Below are 17625 nucleotides of genomic sequence, written 5' to 3'. Positions count from 1 at the left end.
ATTTGGTCCTGATGATACACCTGTGGAGGTATGGATGGGTCTAGGACAGTGTTTTTCAACCAGTGTTCCGCGGCACAGTAGTGTGCCGTGGGAGATGGTCAGGTGTGCCGTGGGAAATTGCCCTCATTGACAACATTAAAAACATTTACCATCTCGAGGATATCAGCTCTTTGTTCATCCAAACAGGTCCTGTTAAAACACCGAGTAGTTAGGAATATAAAATATCATAAAATACATTTTCTTTCTGTTTATTTGATTCTATTAAAGACATTTCGATAAGAATGACGGTACCGCGATTTAGCCGTAGCATCAGCTGTTTGGCTAGGAAAGATAGCAGTGCAGTTTCTGACTGGATCTTAAAGCACGCTCCCAATTATTATACAAATGCTATTTTTTATGATTTACTTAAATCCTCCATGCAAATGACAGTCAACTTACAAACCATTAGAGTAAATAATAAATGTTATTGAACAAACCTCCAAAAGATAATAGTATTTTCTTCTAAACTAAAAACCTTCAAAGTCGCTGTTCCACATTCTTTCACACAACAGAGTTCCACAACATTTGACAGATTCTAGGGAACCTAAAATGGTCATTTGTTGAATTTGCTGCATTGGGAGGTCAGATTTACTGAAATCTAAAGCTATTCCAATTAAAAAATCTGGTCCATTCTTCCATGCAGACCTTCTCTAGAGCTGTGACACTTTGGGGCTGTTGCTAGGCAACACATACTTTCCGCTGCCTCCACAGATTCTGTATTGGATTGAGGTCTAGAGGCTCTCGAGCCTTGAAATGCTTTTTGGGTAGTCCCTTCTTTGTTGCCAGGGCAATGTATTTGGCATCATTGTCCTGCTGGAAGATCTCGTTTCATCCTCAATGTTCTCACTGATGTCAGGATGTTTTTGTCCAAAGTATCACCATACATGGATCCATTCATTCTTTACTTCGTAAGGATCAGTCACCCTGTTCTTTGTGCAACCCCAGAGCATGATGTTGGGGCGGCAGCTGCTCAGGAGGTTGGGCAGGTCGTCCAATGATCGAAGAGTCGGCGGTTCGATCCCCGCTCCCCCCAGTTAACTATTGTTGTGTCCTTGGGGAAGACACTTCCCCCTCCCTGCCTCCGGTGCAGCTCCACTGGTGTGTGAATGTGTGTGAATGTCCGGTGATGGTCAGAGGGGCAGCTGTGGCTACATCAGTAGTTACCATCACACAGCATGAATGAATGATGGACACATTGGAAGAACTTTGAGCGTTTGGAAAAGAGCAGAAAAATCCAAACCATTAATATTATAATTATTATAATGCTACCACCCTCATCACCAAAAGTAAAAAACATTTAGTTTATGACATTTATTCATTTATTAATGCTTTATGTTATTTTTTGTTTCAACAAATGCATTTTGGACAGTAAAGTATGAAGTAATTCGTAAGTTATTAGACACATAATGAGTATAATATTATTCCAGATTCAAAGTAATGTCTTTACACTATGTTGTTGCTCCAAACAGTGATTTGTTACTGTAATATAACATTTTTGTTACTGAAATGAGTGACTGTGACATACTTTACTGTAAACTGTCAACAGTAAGCATTTGCCTGTTTGATAACACAACCAGAGCATGATGTATAAATGCTTGGAAAAGCTAATTATTTTCTGATCCAGATCAGGGTTGGCTAATGACAATCACAAACCTTGGAGGCGACAATGTTTAGAGTCATTTCTAGTGACAGCCGTCAGATAGAGGGGTTGCTGAAAGGCCAAGTGTCCCGCCATCGTGATTCCTGAAATTACCCGTTCGTTTCCATGACGTTCTCATTTATTGACTCAAGACCGGGGAGTACATTAATTGTGTTTGGTTGGCATTAACATAGTCAAATAGGAATTTGAATTTGGTAATTTTGAACTCCCTTGGGGGCATTTGGATCCCAACCCACTGGAGTATTTATCATGGCTTTGTCAGCTGACGAGGGGGGGGCAACATGGACTTGGTAAAATTCTGCTTCACCTGGGTTGTAGGATCCCAAAACATGGTGTTTTCTTTGCCTATTCTTCTGTTTTAGATACAAAATTCTTTTGTCTTTTTGCCTTATAAGTCATCCCCAATCTGCTTTTTCTGCCTGGAGGGGCTGCTGCATTTTTAGCGGATTCTGTCGCACCCTGGGAACATGAATGAATTAGCACCTCTTCTCCGTAAGAAATGAAGCTAATTTATAATCTAATTATGATGATGTCTTAGGGATCACATTAGCATTCTTTATGTTTGCTTATCTGAGTAAATATGGAAATCATGGTGTTGTTGTCCATGTTTTCTTTTCCTAAAGAATGCACTTGATTGTCACCTTCTTTACGGCGTGAGCACTGCAAACACTTCTTCTGTCCGTGTGCAGCTCTGAACACATGGCTGCAGCTAGCCTGCTTCCACACTCATTCATCTTCCCCACTCCTAATTCTGGTGCCCAGCCAGCATGGAAGTCTGGCATGTTAATTAACAGCGAGCCGACCCGACACCTCCTTCGGTTTGCATCCCGTATCTTTGTAAACTCCCCGAAAGATCCCCCATCAAATAATGTGCAAGGCGCCGTCATTTGGGCTCCTTTAGTCTTTTCAGTCGCCCAGTTTGGTATGTTTTCAATTTCGAATGGAAGCACTGCTCAACGCTGCTCCCATCATCCTGTTTCTATCCTCCCTCTCGCTCATCTCATCCCAGCCCAAGGCCCGTGGGAAGATCTGACTCCAGGAGCAGACAGTCTGCAGCCCTGAATAAATGTAAAGAGGGAGAAGGGGAAGGGAGGGCACATTAGCAGGCAGAGAGAGAGCAGGGGCGGGAGGACATCCATGCAGAGAGAGGCGCAGACAGATAGAGAGGAGATCAGTTTGTAGGAGCGGAGAGACATAGCATTTCAGCTTCCTTCGGCTGCCTCTCCCTCTCTCCCTAACACAAACACATGCTCGCACACTCACACAAACACACACACACACACACAGCGCCACCACTGCTTTAGGGGATACCAGTCAGCTTGGAAATCCTCTCCTTTGTTGTTTTTGCTGTTGGTTAGTCTGAGCGGCAGCACGGCGTGCGCCTCCATCACTGCTGTGTGTGTGTGTGTGTGTGTGTTTGTTTGTGGGGGGAGTCGTGGAGGCGGCGTGTGAAGGATGCCACTGGCAGCACCCTGGTAAGTCAGCGTCTTCCGTCCTCCCTCTGTCTTTCTTTCTTTCTTTCTTTGTGCTCTCTCTGATCTGCAGTCTCTCCATCCCGCCTGGGATTCTCGCCTCTCTCCTCCTACCGCGCTCCTCCTCTGTGCAGCTCCTCTCTCTCCCTCCCTCTCCTCTCCTGCCATCTCTGCCTCTCTCTCTACCGGCTGCGCCTCATTGGTGTGTCCTGATTCTCTCCTATTTTTTTTCATTAGGCTCTGGGCCCATTGGTCGTCTGCCTTCCAACCATTATCTCTACTCCTCCACCCCTCTGTCATCCTTTCTGCCTTCGCTCGCCCTCCCCCCCCCCAGCCATCTCTCAAGTCGTAAAAATGATTTGCATGCAGGAGCAAAGCAGAACTTTGCAGTGAGCTCAGTGAGGGAATTGAGAGAGAAATCAGGGAAAGACTGATAATAAGAGAGGAGGCGCGTTGTGGAGAACTGGAAGAAAAGTTTCAAGAGGCGAATGCAGCTGGTAGGTAACTTCTGCTCCTTTATCGCTCCTCAGGTTCTTACATTGCTGATGATCCAGGCTGCTTGAAAATATCTGTTACTGGATTTTTGCTCATACGGCTCAGCTAGTTTGGTGTTTTGCTGTTCCTTCAGTGGGGTTTGTAATACTAGAAGTTTGTGAAAATCTCTCTTTGTCCTTCTGAACCTGAGTTAGGGTAGAAGATCGCTAAAAGCGTTGAACAGGAGTGTTGGTCCACCCCATGTGTTGTGCTGCAAACTTTTTAGGGGCTTCCTTCCCCAGCATACCTGCTTTCTATTCATCCATCTATCCAGGGACGGTATTCCTCATGCATGCTGGTCAGAGCTAAGCTGGAGTCAGTCCTTGTTGTCATTTGGTGAAAGGTCAGGTGAAACAGATTCTTAATGTTTTGCTTCTTTCTTTGGCTTTTCAGGATGTTTCGTTCCATTTCACAAACTGCTGTCTCCTCAAAATCTGAAATGACTGAAATCATTTGTTCAACTTCATCGTGTTTAGTTAAAACAGATTTTTCCCTCCTGATTCAAAGTTTCAGCTCTGATTCCATCTGAAGTCTGCAGGAAACTACTAAAGGTGCTGCAGAGTTTGGAACTGCACTAATATAAGACACTTTCCCCTCAGCTGCAGTGCCTTTTCTCTGTTTGCATGTTGCTGTGTTCCTATGTGCTGCAACATCCGTCATTCGCCACAAACTGTGTTGACTTGGCATTGGCACATGTCTGTGTTAAGAACCATAGACGGTGTGGACACAACTGGGGTCACTGAGGAGCCAAAAATAGGTGGTGAAGGTATTTTTGTAATTTAGTCAAACTGGATTAGAAACGGCCCAAATCCACACGATTTCAATCTAAACTATGAAATGAAATCTAATATTTCACATGATGGTTTTCATCTCCGTATGTGGAGGTTGTGTGAGGAGAAGGGAAGAGCAGCTAACTGAGTCAAGCTGGATCCTTTGGTTCTCCAGCAGCAGGATGAAGGAGAGGTCCTTCTCGTTAGAAGGAGACTTGTGTGGCAAGAGTGTTTTTTTTTATTGGTTTGTTTGTCATTGCAGCACTTGATGTGCTTTGCAGAGAGACTTGAGGACAGGGAGACATTCGAATGGGATTAAATTATGGTGGGAACGCTGCTCCCTGGGTCTCACTGAGACCAACGCTGCGGGAACAACCTTTCCTCCCCGGCTCTTTCTCTCTTCCTGCCATCATTCCTCTCATCTCTCAGCCTGCAGACGGAGAGCAAAAGAACCCAGCCCCTCTTAATCACAACAATCTCGTCAGAGCTGGAGGGGACAGGAAATTGGGCGCTGATGGGATTGCAGACTGTGGACTGTTAGGTCAGAAGATGCACTGTACACAGCTACTGTACTGGAGGCAGCTACTGCCTGCAACCAGGCAGGGCTGGGTCATTTTTGGAGAGCTATTAGTCAAAGTTGTCAAGTAAGAACTAAATTGAAAGAAAGGGAAAGAGGGTTCAAAGAGGTGTGGAGAAATGATCCAGAAGGTTCTTTATGTTACAAAGAGGCCATTCTGTGTTTTTGCTGTTCCAAATGCTTACCACCTGGCTTGAAGTGAATGAACAAGACAATTGTTGTTGCCAGACGATTTCTTCTTAGTGTTTTCTGTTTGTCAAACAGCAGCTGATGTGAAGTGTGTCTCTGGGATTGCTCTACAACCAACATGTCGAGATAAACGATGAACACAAAAGTCACATCCTTAGCACTATCCTGGTTAGAGGGGAAAAGGTGGAGACTGTAAAAAACACTCACCTGCCGGGGAAGTGTGATGACATGAAGCAGAAATCACAACTCTGGGGTAGGAAACGCTCCACACAGTCTTCCATCCCCGAAAAACAAGCAGCAGTAATTAGTAGAGCATGTTGATAGCTAAGCCATGCTTATAGGAGAAGGAGATGACGACATGAGGACGGCATTTCCATGGACACCAAAAAAAATCATCTGGCAAAGTATATCTTGACGCCTGTCAGACCATTAAAGACCCACTCTAATGAAAATGGTGTTTTGAACATGTTCTTGCGGCATTTTTCTCATGATGAAGAACAAAATACAAGAAAATTAAGATGAAAACTGTATTTCTGAGGATTTCTTTATTGTTGTGAAACAGGAGCAGAGAAAAAAAAGTTCGATAAAAGCTTGTCATTGTTACGTACAAACGAAAATGGGCGGGGCCACAGTCTCCCTGCTCCGCCCCTTCTGATCATCCACCTGCAGACTCAGTATTTGCTTTCCTGGTCTGACCTGGAACCTGGATCAGAACTGGACCGATGGATAGATCTTATTCTGCTGCCATTTCTGTTACAACAGCAACTGTTAGCTAGTGGGAGAGAGTGTAAACAAAGGGATCATGGGAAATAAGCGGAGGCTTACTTCCGCACAAACAGTCCCCTCCATAACTCAGAGGTGAATTTCTGCAACAGAAACGACAACAGATTTTAGATTTCGTCTAAAACAGCATCATCAGAATTAAAAGACCACTAGAAACCCTAGAAATAGATCAAAAGATGATCCGAGAGGAACTTTTAAGCTGCATTAAAAACCACCGGGCCTTGACTTTCAAAGATCCTACAAATGGTTTTGGGCCAGTATTTAATCTGGTATAAGTGGCTAAAGAAACTTGTAGTCAGTTTAATGCACATTTAGTGATAGTTAGTAGAAACCATTCCTCTCTTTTTTTCCTTCATGAACTTGTGCAGAGCCAGAAGGAGCGCACTGCTGCTGCAATGGGAAGCCATATTTCTGTGGATGTTTGTGAAGATACCAAAGGGAATCGATGCGTTCTTCCAATCAGCCTCAGTGACACGGTCAGATGAGGATGCCGAGGGGGAATGATCTATTTGAGCAGATACATTGTCAATACTGACATCTACTCAGTGTAACGTGGAGCCGCTCTGGTGTCCTTCACACATGCAGTAACGGTGCACCAGCTGCTATGCACCATTAATTATGCTGTAATGTAAATTTAATCCCATTCAAGTTCATGCAACAGAATAGAGAAGAAGTTCATCTAATGTTGGAAAAATGTTAACAGAAACAAACCGATATTGATTTGACTCTTTTTTTTCCTCTCACATGGTCACCATAATTTCTTCCAAACACCAAGGAAGGGAAAAGATCCTGAGTTGATTTTTTACGTTTTGTTCCTTGCATCATTTCTAAGCTGTGACAGGACGACTGAGACTGTGCTGTTCCTGTGCAGGAATCCTAAAGCTGGAAGGTTTTTGGATTTCAGCGCCTTACAGGTGCAGCCTGTTTGTAGAGTCTCAGGTGACATTATTAAAAATCATCTAAAAAGATCAAATGATTGTTGCTTCAGGAAAAAAGGATGATATTTGATGAGGTGGCAGAAACTCACCATTGCCCATCCATGAGGGCATTCCTGCAGGGACATCATCCGGCTGCCCCTCTCTGCAGACACACACACACCGTTCACATATTCGTGCTTTTCCGCTGGGAAAACGTGATCTATCTCCTGGCGGGCAGGCCAATTAAAAACCAATCAGGCTGCTTGGAGTGTGCTGGTAATGGGAAAGCCAAGCAGTGGAGGAAGTGGGGCTGATTAATGGACATTTTCACCTTGTGGCATAACAGCCTCCCACAGGCATCCATCACCTCAGGAGACGAGGCTGGCGGCACACCTATCCACAAATGTTTGACATATTGTAGAAGTTGCAAATGTCTGAGTGTTCAATGATGAGCGTAAAGTGCCTCACTGGGCTGCCGTAGCTTTATAAAAATGGGTCTCATCCACAGGCCGCTGAAACATTTGATGTATGACAGCGCTGGGATTAATAGCAGGCTGTGCATCTTGGCATCTTTTCACTTTTAAGACACTGCAGCACATTCAGACAGAGCCTGAGCTGTTCACTTGTTTTGACTAGTTTAACGTTGATAATAGTTTTTCAGTTGTGCGGATATTTTCAAAGCTGCCGTTTTTAATAATTGTTTTTATAGATGTGATGTTTTCCCACTTTTGCTAAAACGTTTATGCTGGAGAGTCGGGGAAGCCGTACCAAGGTGGACTGAAAACGCTGTTGGTGTCTTTCCCCTCGCTGACATTGTAAGGCAGCAAGCATTCAAAGGAGAATTATGAAGCGATGTGAGCGAGGTTTGTTCCATTTCACAAGCTGCTGTGACCTACTTCACACAGCCTGGCAGCCAGCTGTAAATAAAGATTTTCATAACCTGCTTTGGCCTTTTCCCATTAGCAGCACAACTGGGCCTTGAAGAAAATTAGGAGCTCAGGAGGAGCAGCTGAGAGAACTGCCACCAAACCATCAGCGCGCTGGATCTGAGGCTGCTGCTGCTGCTGCTGCTGCTGGCAAGAGAATACAATTAGCTTCCCTGCTAATATGACTTAGGTTGCATAAGCAGGCATGGAACAAAGGAAGTCTGCAACACAAATCTTCAGGACGGAAGCAACGCAATAAACTGGGAGAGAGCTTTTCCTGCCCTAATGCCACATCTGCTCCAAAACTGTGCTATGAGGAGCAAAACAGCAACACATCCTGCAACCGTCTTTTTGAAATTGAGTCTGCATTTACTGTTTTATTCCCTTTGCAGATCTCTGTATTCAAGGACTAAACTAGTAGAACCTACTCAATACCTTCATTTATCATGCAAGCGCTTCTTAAGAACATGTAATACTGGACCATTCAGATTGTACATGATTGATATTATTTTCTGAAATGTATACTGGGATTCATGATGTTGATGTGTTTGGGTTAAAAGGTTTTGTTCTCTTCAAATTTGCTGCTTCTAAATGTTTCATAGTGTAAAAACCAATGGTTTCACTAATAACATTTATAATTATGATTGGCACCCCAATAGAATTTAAGTGAACAAAACAACATTATTAAAAACCAAGCATTGCGTGGGTCAAAGAGATAAGAACTAAAAAAGGAAGATTGTTAATTATTGAAAGAATTAATTTAGCACAAGGAGCCTTCTGTTCCCCAAAGTTGTTACTAGAAAAAAAGACTATACATGCGTGTTGTTTTTAACACGGCAGTCAGCAAAGCTCTGTCTCTCTGTTTACAACGTTCCTGTAAATCAGATTTGTCACTTTTGCTCTCTAAAATCCTGTCACACGTGGCCACTATTAGGTGAAAATCCCTCTGTCCGGCGGGTAATTGATGATGGCATATGACAGCGGTCAGGCTGAGGGAGGGTGAGCTGATGAGACGCGGGCTGATTATTGAACGCCATGCAGAGTGCAGCTTTCAGAACATGCAGGCGCCGGGCTGCTCCTGCTTCCAGAGGCACCCATCGCTAAAGAAGGAAACCAGTGTTGACCTGCGTTTGTTTCAGGCACAGCTCAAAGTGATTATTAGTGACGACAGTAAGACACCTGATTGCATCCCCAGTTTTGGGATGTGTTTTCGGTTTGTTGGCAAGGAAGAGCGGTTAATTGAAAAATTCACATCGGCTGATTTGTGGAGCTTGAGCGCGCATGCATCTGTGCCTGTGTGTATGCAAATGAAGGTGTTCATGATTATTCTGGACGTGCCTGTGTGCGTGCTTCTGCGTAAGTGGCGGAGGGTTCTGCTGCGACGTCGGGCAGACATGATGTGCTCTGAGTCGCTGCGTCTCTGTGAGGGTGGCCTGACCTCTGCCATCAGCTCCGCTTCACAGGACAGCAGCAAATGAGAGGTGTCATTGCATGACAGCAGCAAGGCTCCTCTTTAGGACTGACGGCTCATCGAACACACACGAGCGCACACACTGGCGTTACCCAATGCACAGATGGGGGCGGGAATACTTGCACACATTCACGCAAACACTCAAGTAGAAGCAATGCCTCTAACAGTTTGAACATAAACAGACATAGATGCATAAATATTGACAAACATGCAGACTGGAATCATGGCCCAGATCAATAGCTTTGTTTTGGGAAGCAGACCGTTTCTGTTTGTGGAGAAATGATTTGGTTTCTGTTCGGACCAATTACTGCTTGTGTTTAGCTTTGCCTTGCTAGAAAATTCTACTGGGATGAAGACAGGACGGGGTGGAATAAATGAGCTCCTTTGATTTGCTTCCATCGTCACAGGCTTTTGGGAGATTAAAAAGGCCATTTTTGTTCTTAAGATACAGTTTTTGTGCAAAATTTCAGTCAAATCAATCAGGCTACTTAGTTGAAAAGTGCAGCAAGTTGAAGCTGCATTTAGTCACATGGGCAGTTATCAGCCGAGACAATATAATCCCAGGAAGGCATCGCAAAATCTGGTTGCTGCTTCTTTGGGACTCGGATGAGACTTGAACAGTGGGATGGAGAGGAGGGTGTTCTCTAATTCAGAGGGGGTCCAAACTTTTTGCAAAAAGGACCGATTTGGTGAGGTGAAAACGTTTAACCCTTGTGCTATCATAGATGACCCCACCCTTACATTGACGTGTTCTCCCTACCATGACAAAGGTGGATAAAGGTGGAAAGATTTCATGTAATCCATGGATACCAGTGAAGATCACAAATCATTGAAGAAAAAAGTGGGTCTAGATGACCCAACTCCCAACATTAAGGTGCCTAGGATAGCACAAGGGTTAAGGACCGACCAATTGGCCTTCTTTGAACTATTTAATGAACATTTTAGTGCAATGGCTCACTTCTTATTTGTTCAAATAAAAAACATTTACATACATTTTTCCCAGACTTATTGTTAATTTGTTTAATTTTCACACCCTTCAGTCCCTGTTAGCTTGTCATAGATAGCCTGTCTCGTCCGATAGCCCCTATTTATATTGAACTCATTGATAACAGACAGTCTCCTGCTATGTTAGGCACCCATAATTTTTCATATTTCCCTAAAAAACATGCAAGTTCCCACTTGTCCTTGAAGTGGTGACCCTAACTGTCACCTTTTCGTTTTACCACAGGTTTACAACGGCTTATAATGGAATTTAGCCAAAGACTCAAAGTAGGGGCTTCAGTGGTTAGCACTCTTGCCTCACAGCAAAAAGGTCCCCAGTTCAAGTCCTGGCCGGGGGACCTGAACCAGAACGTCAATGGGGGACCTTTCTGTGTGGAGTTAGCATGTTCTCCCCGTGCATGGGTGGGTTTTCTCCGGCTTCCCCCCAACATTCAAAAACATGCTTCATAGGTTCATTGGTCACTCTATGCTAGGTGTGCATGTGAATGTGCGTGGGTGTGTGATTGTGGCCCTACATCAGACTGGGACCTGTCCAGGATGTCCCCTGCCTTTGCCCATGAGTGGCTCGGATAGGCTCCAGCAGCCCGTGACCCCGAAAGAGACAAAACGGATTAGAAGATGGATGGGAGGACTTAAAGTAGAAAAAGTCTGAAATAGGCTTTTTTTCCTGAGAAGTATGAGGTGTTTTGTATAGTTCTCTGCATGCATTTTTGTGTGAATTTATTTGTCTTCTTCTACCTTACACAGTACATCTATGTATAGATATTTACACTCTCGGGATAATTACTTGTGGATTTTTTAGAAAACAATGTGATGGATGGATGGATGGATGGATGGATGGGTGATGGAGGGATGGATGGATGATGGATGGATGGATGAATGGATGGATGGATGGATGGATGGATGGATGGATGGATGGATGATGGAGGGATGGATGGATGATGGATGGATGGAAGGATGGATGGATGGAAGGATGGATGGATGGATGGATGGATGATGGATGGATGGATGGATGGATGGGTGGATGATGGATGGATGGATGGATGGATGGATGGATGATGGAGGGATGATGGAGGGATGGGTGATGGATGGATGGATGGATGGATGGATGGATGATGGAGGGATGGATGGATGGGTGATGGATGGATGGATGGATGATGGAGGGATGATGGAGGGATGGATGGGTGATGGATGGATGGATGATGGAGGGATGGATGGATGATGGATGGATGGAAGGATGGATGGATGGATGATGGAGGGATGGATGGATGGGTGATGGATGGATGGATGAAAACAAACTTATTCCAAAAAGGGGGGGGGGTGAGGGGGAATTTGATTTCATTTAATTCTATGATGAAATGGAGATTTGCAATATCGAGTGCACAGATGCACAAAGACTGCAATGTCACACAAGATAATCCTTCATTTGTACATTGGGGTGTTTATTTAATGTTGTCCATCAGAATTTGTTTGTTTCAGTAGTACCGGCTTATGCCAACCGTGGCCGTGTGTTTGATTTGGCTAAGTTGCATTTACCAGTGACTGTAATAGGTAAAGGGAGAGTAAGGAGAAGATACACTTTACCATTAGAAATCCTGAATTCAGAACGCTGCGTTACTTCATGTTGACACCAACCTTAATTAGAGTTTACTGTTCGTGGCCTCCATTCCCATCCGAGTCTTTCTGACTGGTTTATAAGTTGTCTTTTTATTAGCCAAATTACATTTGAAGGTTAGTGAAATTCTGAGCTTGCTTGTTGGGTTTTATTTTGAAAATTGCACTGATTCTCCGTGTCACTGTCTTGGCTGACTTCCTGCCAGCTTGATCTGCTCTGTGTAGATTAACATGGCTCGCCTCTGGCTGAATACCAAAATAGACTTGGCACGTATCGTTAATGAAGCAGAGCGGAGGACGCGTCTGAAATGCACTGCAGTGATTCCGATCAAACCCGGGGACCAGACCGGCAGACCGTAAGGCTTTTGGTGGAATCATACTGTGGGGTCACCCTGACCCATACTGTGTGTCAGCTTTAGCTTATGGATTTCAGTTGTCCTGCAGCCCCTTTTGTTCTGTAGAAGGGACGTTTTTGACCTGAACTCTCCATCGTCCTGCTTTCAAGTCACAAACTAGGACCCTTGTGATGAGATGTCCACTGCTTTAATTGTGTAGCTAAAAATGTTTAAACTGGAGTTTACTCTATATTTCCTTATTATGTCTATAGCTGCTTTATCTCTTTTATGTTGTAAATTACTTGTGTGCTTTGATTACCATAGGTCTAGATTTTAACATGACCTTCTTTGACTTTCCTTTAGCATTTTTGTGTCACAGCCCAAACTGACTAAATTCTCCCTACATGCTATAATATCGAATAACAATATTGATAATATTAAAGGATTTTTTTAGAATGTAGAGAGAACTCTTGGCAGGCCTCAACTGTCCAGGTAACACAGAGAAAATTGCAGTCTTTTGCATTGGTAGTGGATGGTGCCATCCTCATGACCATCTGTTAGTCTGTCTGTGCTCCACACCTCGGTTGGTCTGGATCTAAATGTCGTGGATCTTTCATTGTTATCCCACTCCCTGTAACAGGATTTTTTGCGTCCTTGTGGATGATTTGCTCAAATGGATTGTGAAGGAGAGGGGGTGTCAAAGCAAGTTTGGCCTTCTCTTCTTCATCTCGGTGCAGTGCTTAACGAGCAGGATGGCTCACATATTTACTGTTAACAAGGAGGATGCCGTCGTTTCTCATTCTCCCTCACCAATTGTGCCCCACAGTCCCATGCATAATAAATCAGACGCTCTGTGTCAGCATCGTTCTCTGCATACGGCTGAAAAAGTCTCAGTCTGGTGTGATCTGCTGCAAAATGCAGGAGAAATATGAAGCAGTGCACTCAGAGCTAGATCCTTGTTTCTCTTCCAGAGCTGCAATGTATTCAGGTCATTGCCAGGTCTCTGCTAAAACATTCCTCTCTTTGTCTGTGAGATCCAACATCTTGTTCATTTTACTCAAGTGTGCATATATCCTGCCCTGAATAAATTGTACCACACATTTTACTTTTTCCGTTTTAGCCCTCTGCAGCTTGCACCCTGAAAGGAGGCCCTGCCCTGTGAATGTGACCTAATTTTCTTGCTCGGCCCAGCATTTTCCAAAATAGCTTGGCCACAGCAGCGCGTAGAAAACTCATTTCCATCTTGCATAAGAGAGACAAACATTCCTCTCTGAATAAGCTTAGTGGTATGAGGACGATGGTGAAAATGCCAATTTTATCCTGCATTAAATCGGAGAAGTCTTAGTAATTGAACCCGTCTATTTAACAGATTATATAATCTAAACTTTGTCAAGACTGAAACAAAGAGGAAATCTATTTTTGAAACATAATCTATACAATGATCCACATTATATGTCATAACTGCGTAAGAATAGGAATTTCTGTACAGTCAGAAGCATGTTTTACCGTTAGCCTCGTGTTCTATCATAGCAAGAGGACATTACAGAGCACTACAAGGCATGAACATGCAATTTGCCCATATCTCCTCCTTGTTACAGAAACTGCTTTGGACAGAGATAATGAGGAGTAGGGGGCTGAGAGACGAATCATTATTTTAGCCGAGGCTGCCGCGTTCCTTAACGGGGTCTGTAGGGCGCCTTCACCAAGCTAATGCAGAGAAAGAGAAACAGATGGAAGGCATGATTATTTGATCTGCAAAGAGCTCTTGGTGGGCTTTGTAGTAACTGGACTAGACTGCTTAGAGGCAAGAGAGTGGGTTGTATACATCAGTGGGTGTGTGTGTGTTCTGAGTGATGTGCGCTTAATGCGCCTGGGTGTGGGAAGCTTTTGCTTGTGTTTGGATTCCCGCATGCATGCATTAGGTTCATGTGTTTGAATGCATGGGCTTCTGTGTGTTGACTCTGTTGGCGCTCACTCCAAACACACAGACTTCCAAATAATAAACAGTGGCACAGGTTTGAGGCTGATTTAGGCTTGCCTGGTTTGTGCATGGGACAGGTCTTCCCTTCTGTGTCCCAGACTGAATGTCTTCCCCTGCAGCACGCTAACACGCTAGCAAAAGGCAGTTCAACGAAACATATATGCCATTGTGTTACTTATTAGGAAGCAGGGGCGTACGGTCAGGGGAGGCAGGTGAGGCACTGTCATCATTCTCACCTGCCATCATAAAAGAGCAGTAAACAAATAAATGTGGTATAAATGCAATTTTTATGTCTGATTTAAATCATTTTTTATACCTAAAATTGTGGAATTTTACAGACTTCCTTTTCATTTACAGCATAGGCTGTGAAGTGAGGCAACACTCACCTTAAATGGTGCAACCCCATGCAAACCGGGTTGATTGTGTGATTATAGCTTACTCAGTGTTTGCTAATAATGCAATGCTTTGTTAAGTTTTTTAAACATTCTAGATATTCTTATTATATGTCCTGACTTTATTTGTTTATGTATTTTACGTTTGTCTGTCTTTCATTTCGCATTCGGATCTGACATAAAGCTGCGCTTGAAGCCCCTACGTGAGGTAGGCGGTACCTCTGCCTCCATGTAGGGGGCGCTCGTGAGCTCAGAATTGTCCCTCAGTTGTTGCTAAAAAATGGAATACGTGTCTGTTATTTTATGTTTTGCTCTGACTGACTGAAAAAATGGAGGATGAAATTTCAGTAAAAATGTCTTAAAGTTGTAACTTTCAATTGAAATGGATGAGCGATGTCAGATCAACACATCTTCATTGAGAAATGAGAGACTTTTAAAACTAAAAAAAGATCAGGAGGACTTTCACGCTAAAATCAGAGATTTTTGTCCAGAAGGAAAGCAAATTCTGTGTGTGAGTACGTGTGTGAGAGAGCGTGCATCCTCTGAGGTGCTGTCAGTGTTCTAGTCTGTGTAGAATTCATCTTGGTGGTTTTCTGGAGGAACTCAATGTACATTTGACATTCTTCCCTCCCTCCAATCTCAACCAAGTGTTTGAGAAGAATACTGCAATGCCATATGAAGCACGATCAACAGTTGATAAATATATTAGGTGTGTATGTTTGTGAATCTGCCTCTGAGAGCGTCAGTGCCTCATCAGTGACAAACGTCACCACACGTCCCTACTGGAAGGATTTGTGCATTTACAGTGTGATTATTTTTCCCTTAAAACTTCTTCAGGGTCAAACAGACCAAAACAAACGATCAAACATCAATAGACAGATATGGTTCCCTCATTAAAGGTCATGTCACACGGCCAATACGTACATTTTGTGCGTTTTCCATTGGCGTTTTTAGCTGTTCAGAATTTTTGGTTTGGTTGAGAATTACACAGATTCTGTGTGTTTTACAAAGTTTATACGCAATTATTACGTAAATTTTACACAACTGTGTGTGATTTTTGTGAGATGCATACAGAAAGTTGTGGTTTTCCACGACCGTTCCACGTGTGTCGAACGGATTTTTCATGCATGAACCACACATATCTTGTTCAAATGATGTTAATGATGCATGAATCACTCATGAATTGTATAGAAACAGCACAATAATCACACGGTTCATGTGCTACGTTGGTTTACGCGTTCTTTGCGCGGTTCATTTGTACTTCTGTGGTTTTAATGTGGTTCATCTGTGAAAGTTTCACGTAAAGACCATAACTGTTCACACTTTTTTTCACAGAGATTCACATATGACCATTTTCATCCATGCAACATGCACATAATGTATGTAGAGCTGTAACACGGGCTTTAAAGCTCCCATTTTGGAGAGCCTGTATTCCTTGATTCGTCTTTCTGCATTGCCCGAGCCACGGATCTCTACATTACGGTCACAGCTGCATGTCCATGTACCTTAGATTACTGTGAGTCTAAATACTCTGTATTGTATGGAGAAATGGTAGAGACACATGCACTTTGACAAAACATACAACCACTCTCTTTGTCCCACTGTCTTTGTCAGACAGACCGACGCAGCCTCCGAATGGGGCACATTATCACATGTGGCTTCCTGTCAGGCGAGGGCTCGGATGACGTGGCTTGCTGGTGTGTGTGTGCGTGACTGGCGGGCCACACCTGTCAACAGCGCTCTACAGGCGTGGTGGTGATGCTATCTGACAGCCTGACTGCCAGGGAGGACGTGTGTGCGTTTGTGTGCTTCGTGACCATTTGGATGAGTCACTGTTGTGCCTCCGCTGCTATATTCCCCAGAGGACCCACTAGTGTCTGACTGGTGGATGCAGTGTGTGTGTGTGTGTGTAGGTGTGTGTGTGTGTGTTTCCCTGGCTGTGAGTTCAGAACATATTAACAGCTGGCCTCTTACTCATACAGTAAACAATTACGTGAAACCATCAAAATTTTTAGAGATCCAGTCTAGAGTAGTGTTTGCACCCTGCGCCTCTGCAACACTTTCAAATATGCAATGTGCTGAAGCACTCACGCTCTCCATCTGCCGCGCCCGTATCTGCACATGCAATCTGTTTTAATTCATCCGGCAGATTTACATTAACAAATACCTTAGCAGGACCAAACACAGACGCTCATTGTATGAAAATCCTGCCGCGTTCAAAATGCTTTTTTTCATCCATTTGCATGCCGGAGTTGCAAGGCTCGCTTTCGGGATGTGACGAGAACAAACCATTCTCCAATCAGGACCACTGCAGAACCAGCTCTGTGAGGCATTCGTACCCTCCAGCGTTCTCAGCAGCACATGCATTTGGCTGAAATATTCAGGCCTGCTCCCAGTGTTACCTTGCATATATAATTACTGGATATGCTGCTTGCTGCTGATAACTCTCCCAAACAATGTTTGAAGGGGAAGGCGGCGATGAATTCCCAATGAAGTGTGAAAAAGACTGATTAAAATTGCTGTGGTCAAAAGCCAGCGCTCCAGTGTGTTCTGCTCCCATGGACCAGGGGAGATGGGGAGACAGGCACTGCAGCTGAGAATGCAAGCTCTTATTGTAACAGGAACTGATGTTTTCTGGCCTTTTTTATCCATAAAGGAAAATGTATTTCCAACATTGAACCTGGTAAACAGTTGTGTTACAAAGGTCTGCATTAAGAACTTAAACTTAGCTGGAAAAATTGTTTTTAGACATTTAAAAAATCACCAGAATGACAAGAACGCTTTGTCAATCTTTAAAAGGATCCTATTTAAGATCATCCTGCATCCTTAACTCATACATGCTAGATAAAACAAATAAAATAAACAAAGGAATAAAATAAATACATGACATTTAACCATTAAAGCTCATTCAAAGACATGCAGGGTTTGATGTTTACTTCTACATCAAACCTGCATCATATTCC

At 43.6% G+C, this 17625-nt stretch overlaps 1 protein-coding gene across 11 annotated transcripts in view; it reads left to right on the top strand.

Annotated features, from left to right (window-relative positions):
* Nucleotides 1–2828: 2828 nt before the first annotated feature.
* The window catches only part of LOC101162331 (myelin transcription factor 1-like protein), a 127383-nt gene continuing 112586 nt past the window's right edge, over nucleotides 2829–17625 (top strand). For 5 of the 11 annotated variants that reach the window (XM_020713908.1, XM_020713904.1, XM_020713903.2 and 2 more), the window contains exons 1-2: nucleotides 2831–3174; nucleotides 3409–3668. In XM_020713908.1, coding sequence (XP_020569567.1) covers nucleotides 3660–3668 — 9 coding nt within the window. In that variant the 5' untranslated portion in view covers nucleotides 2831–3174; nucleotides 3409–3659. Of the gene's footprint in view, nucleotides 3175–3408; nucleotides 3669–17625 lie in introns of all 11 variants that reach the window. The other 6 variants (XM_020713907.2, XM_020713909.1, XM_020713897.2 and 3 more) reach the window with 4 other exon arrangements.

This window comes from Oryzias latipes, chromosome 22, assembly GCF_002234675.1.
Source record: "Oryzias latipes chromosome 22, ASM223467v1".
Classification (NCBI taxonomy): domain Eukaryota; kingdom Metazoa; phylum Chordata; class Actinopteri; order Beloniformes; family Adrianichthyidae; genus Oryzias; species Oryzias latipes.
Note: the sequence above shows the minus strand (reverse complement) of the source record. Positions and strands in the feature narration are given on the sequence as shown.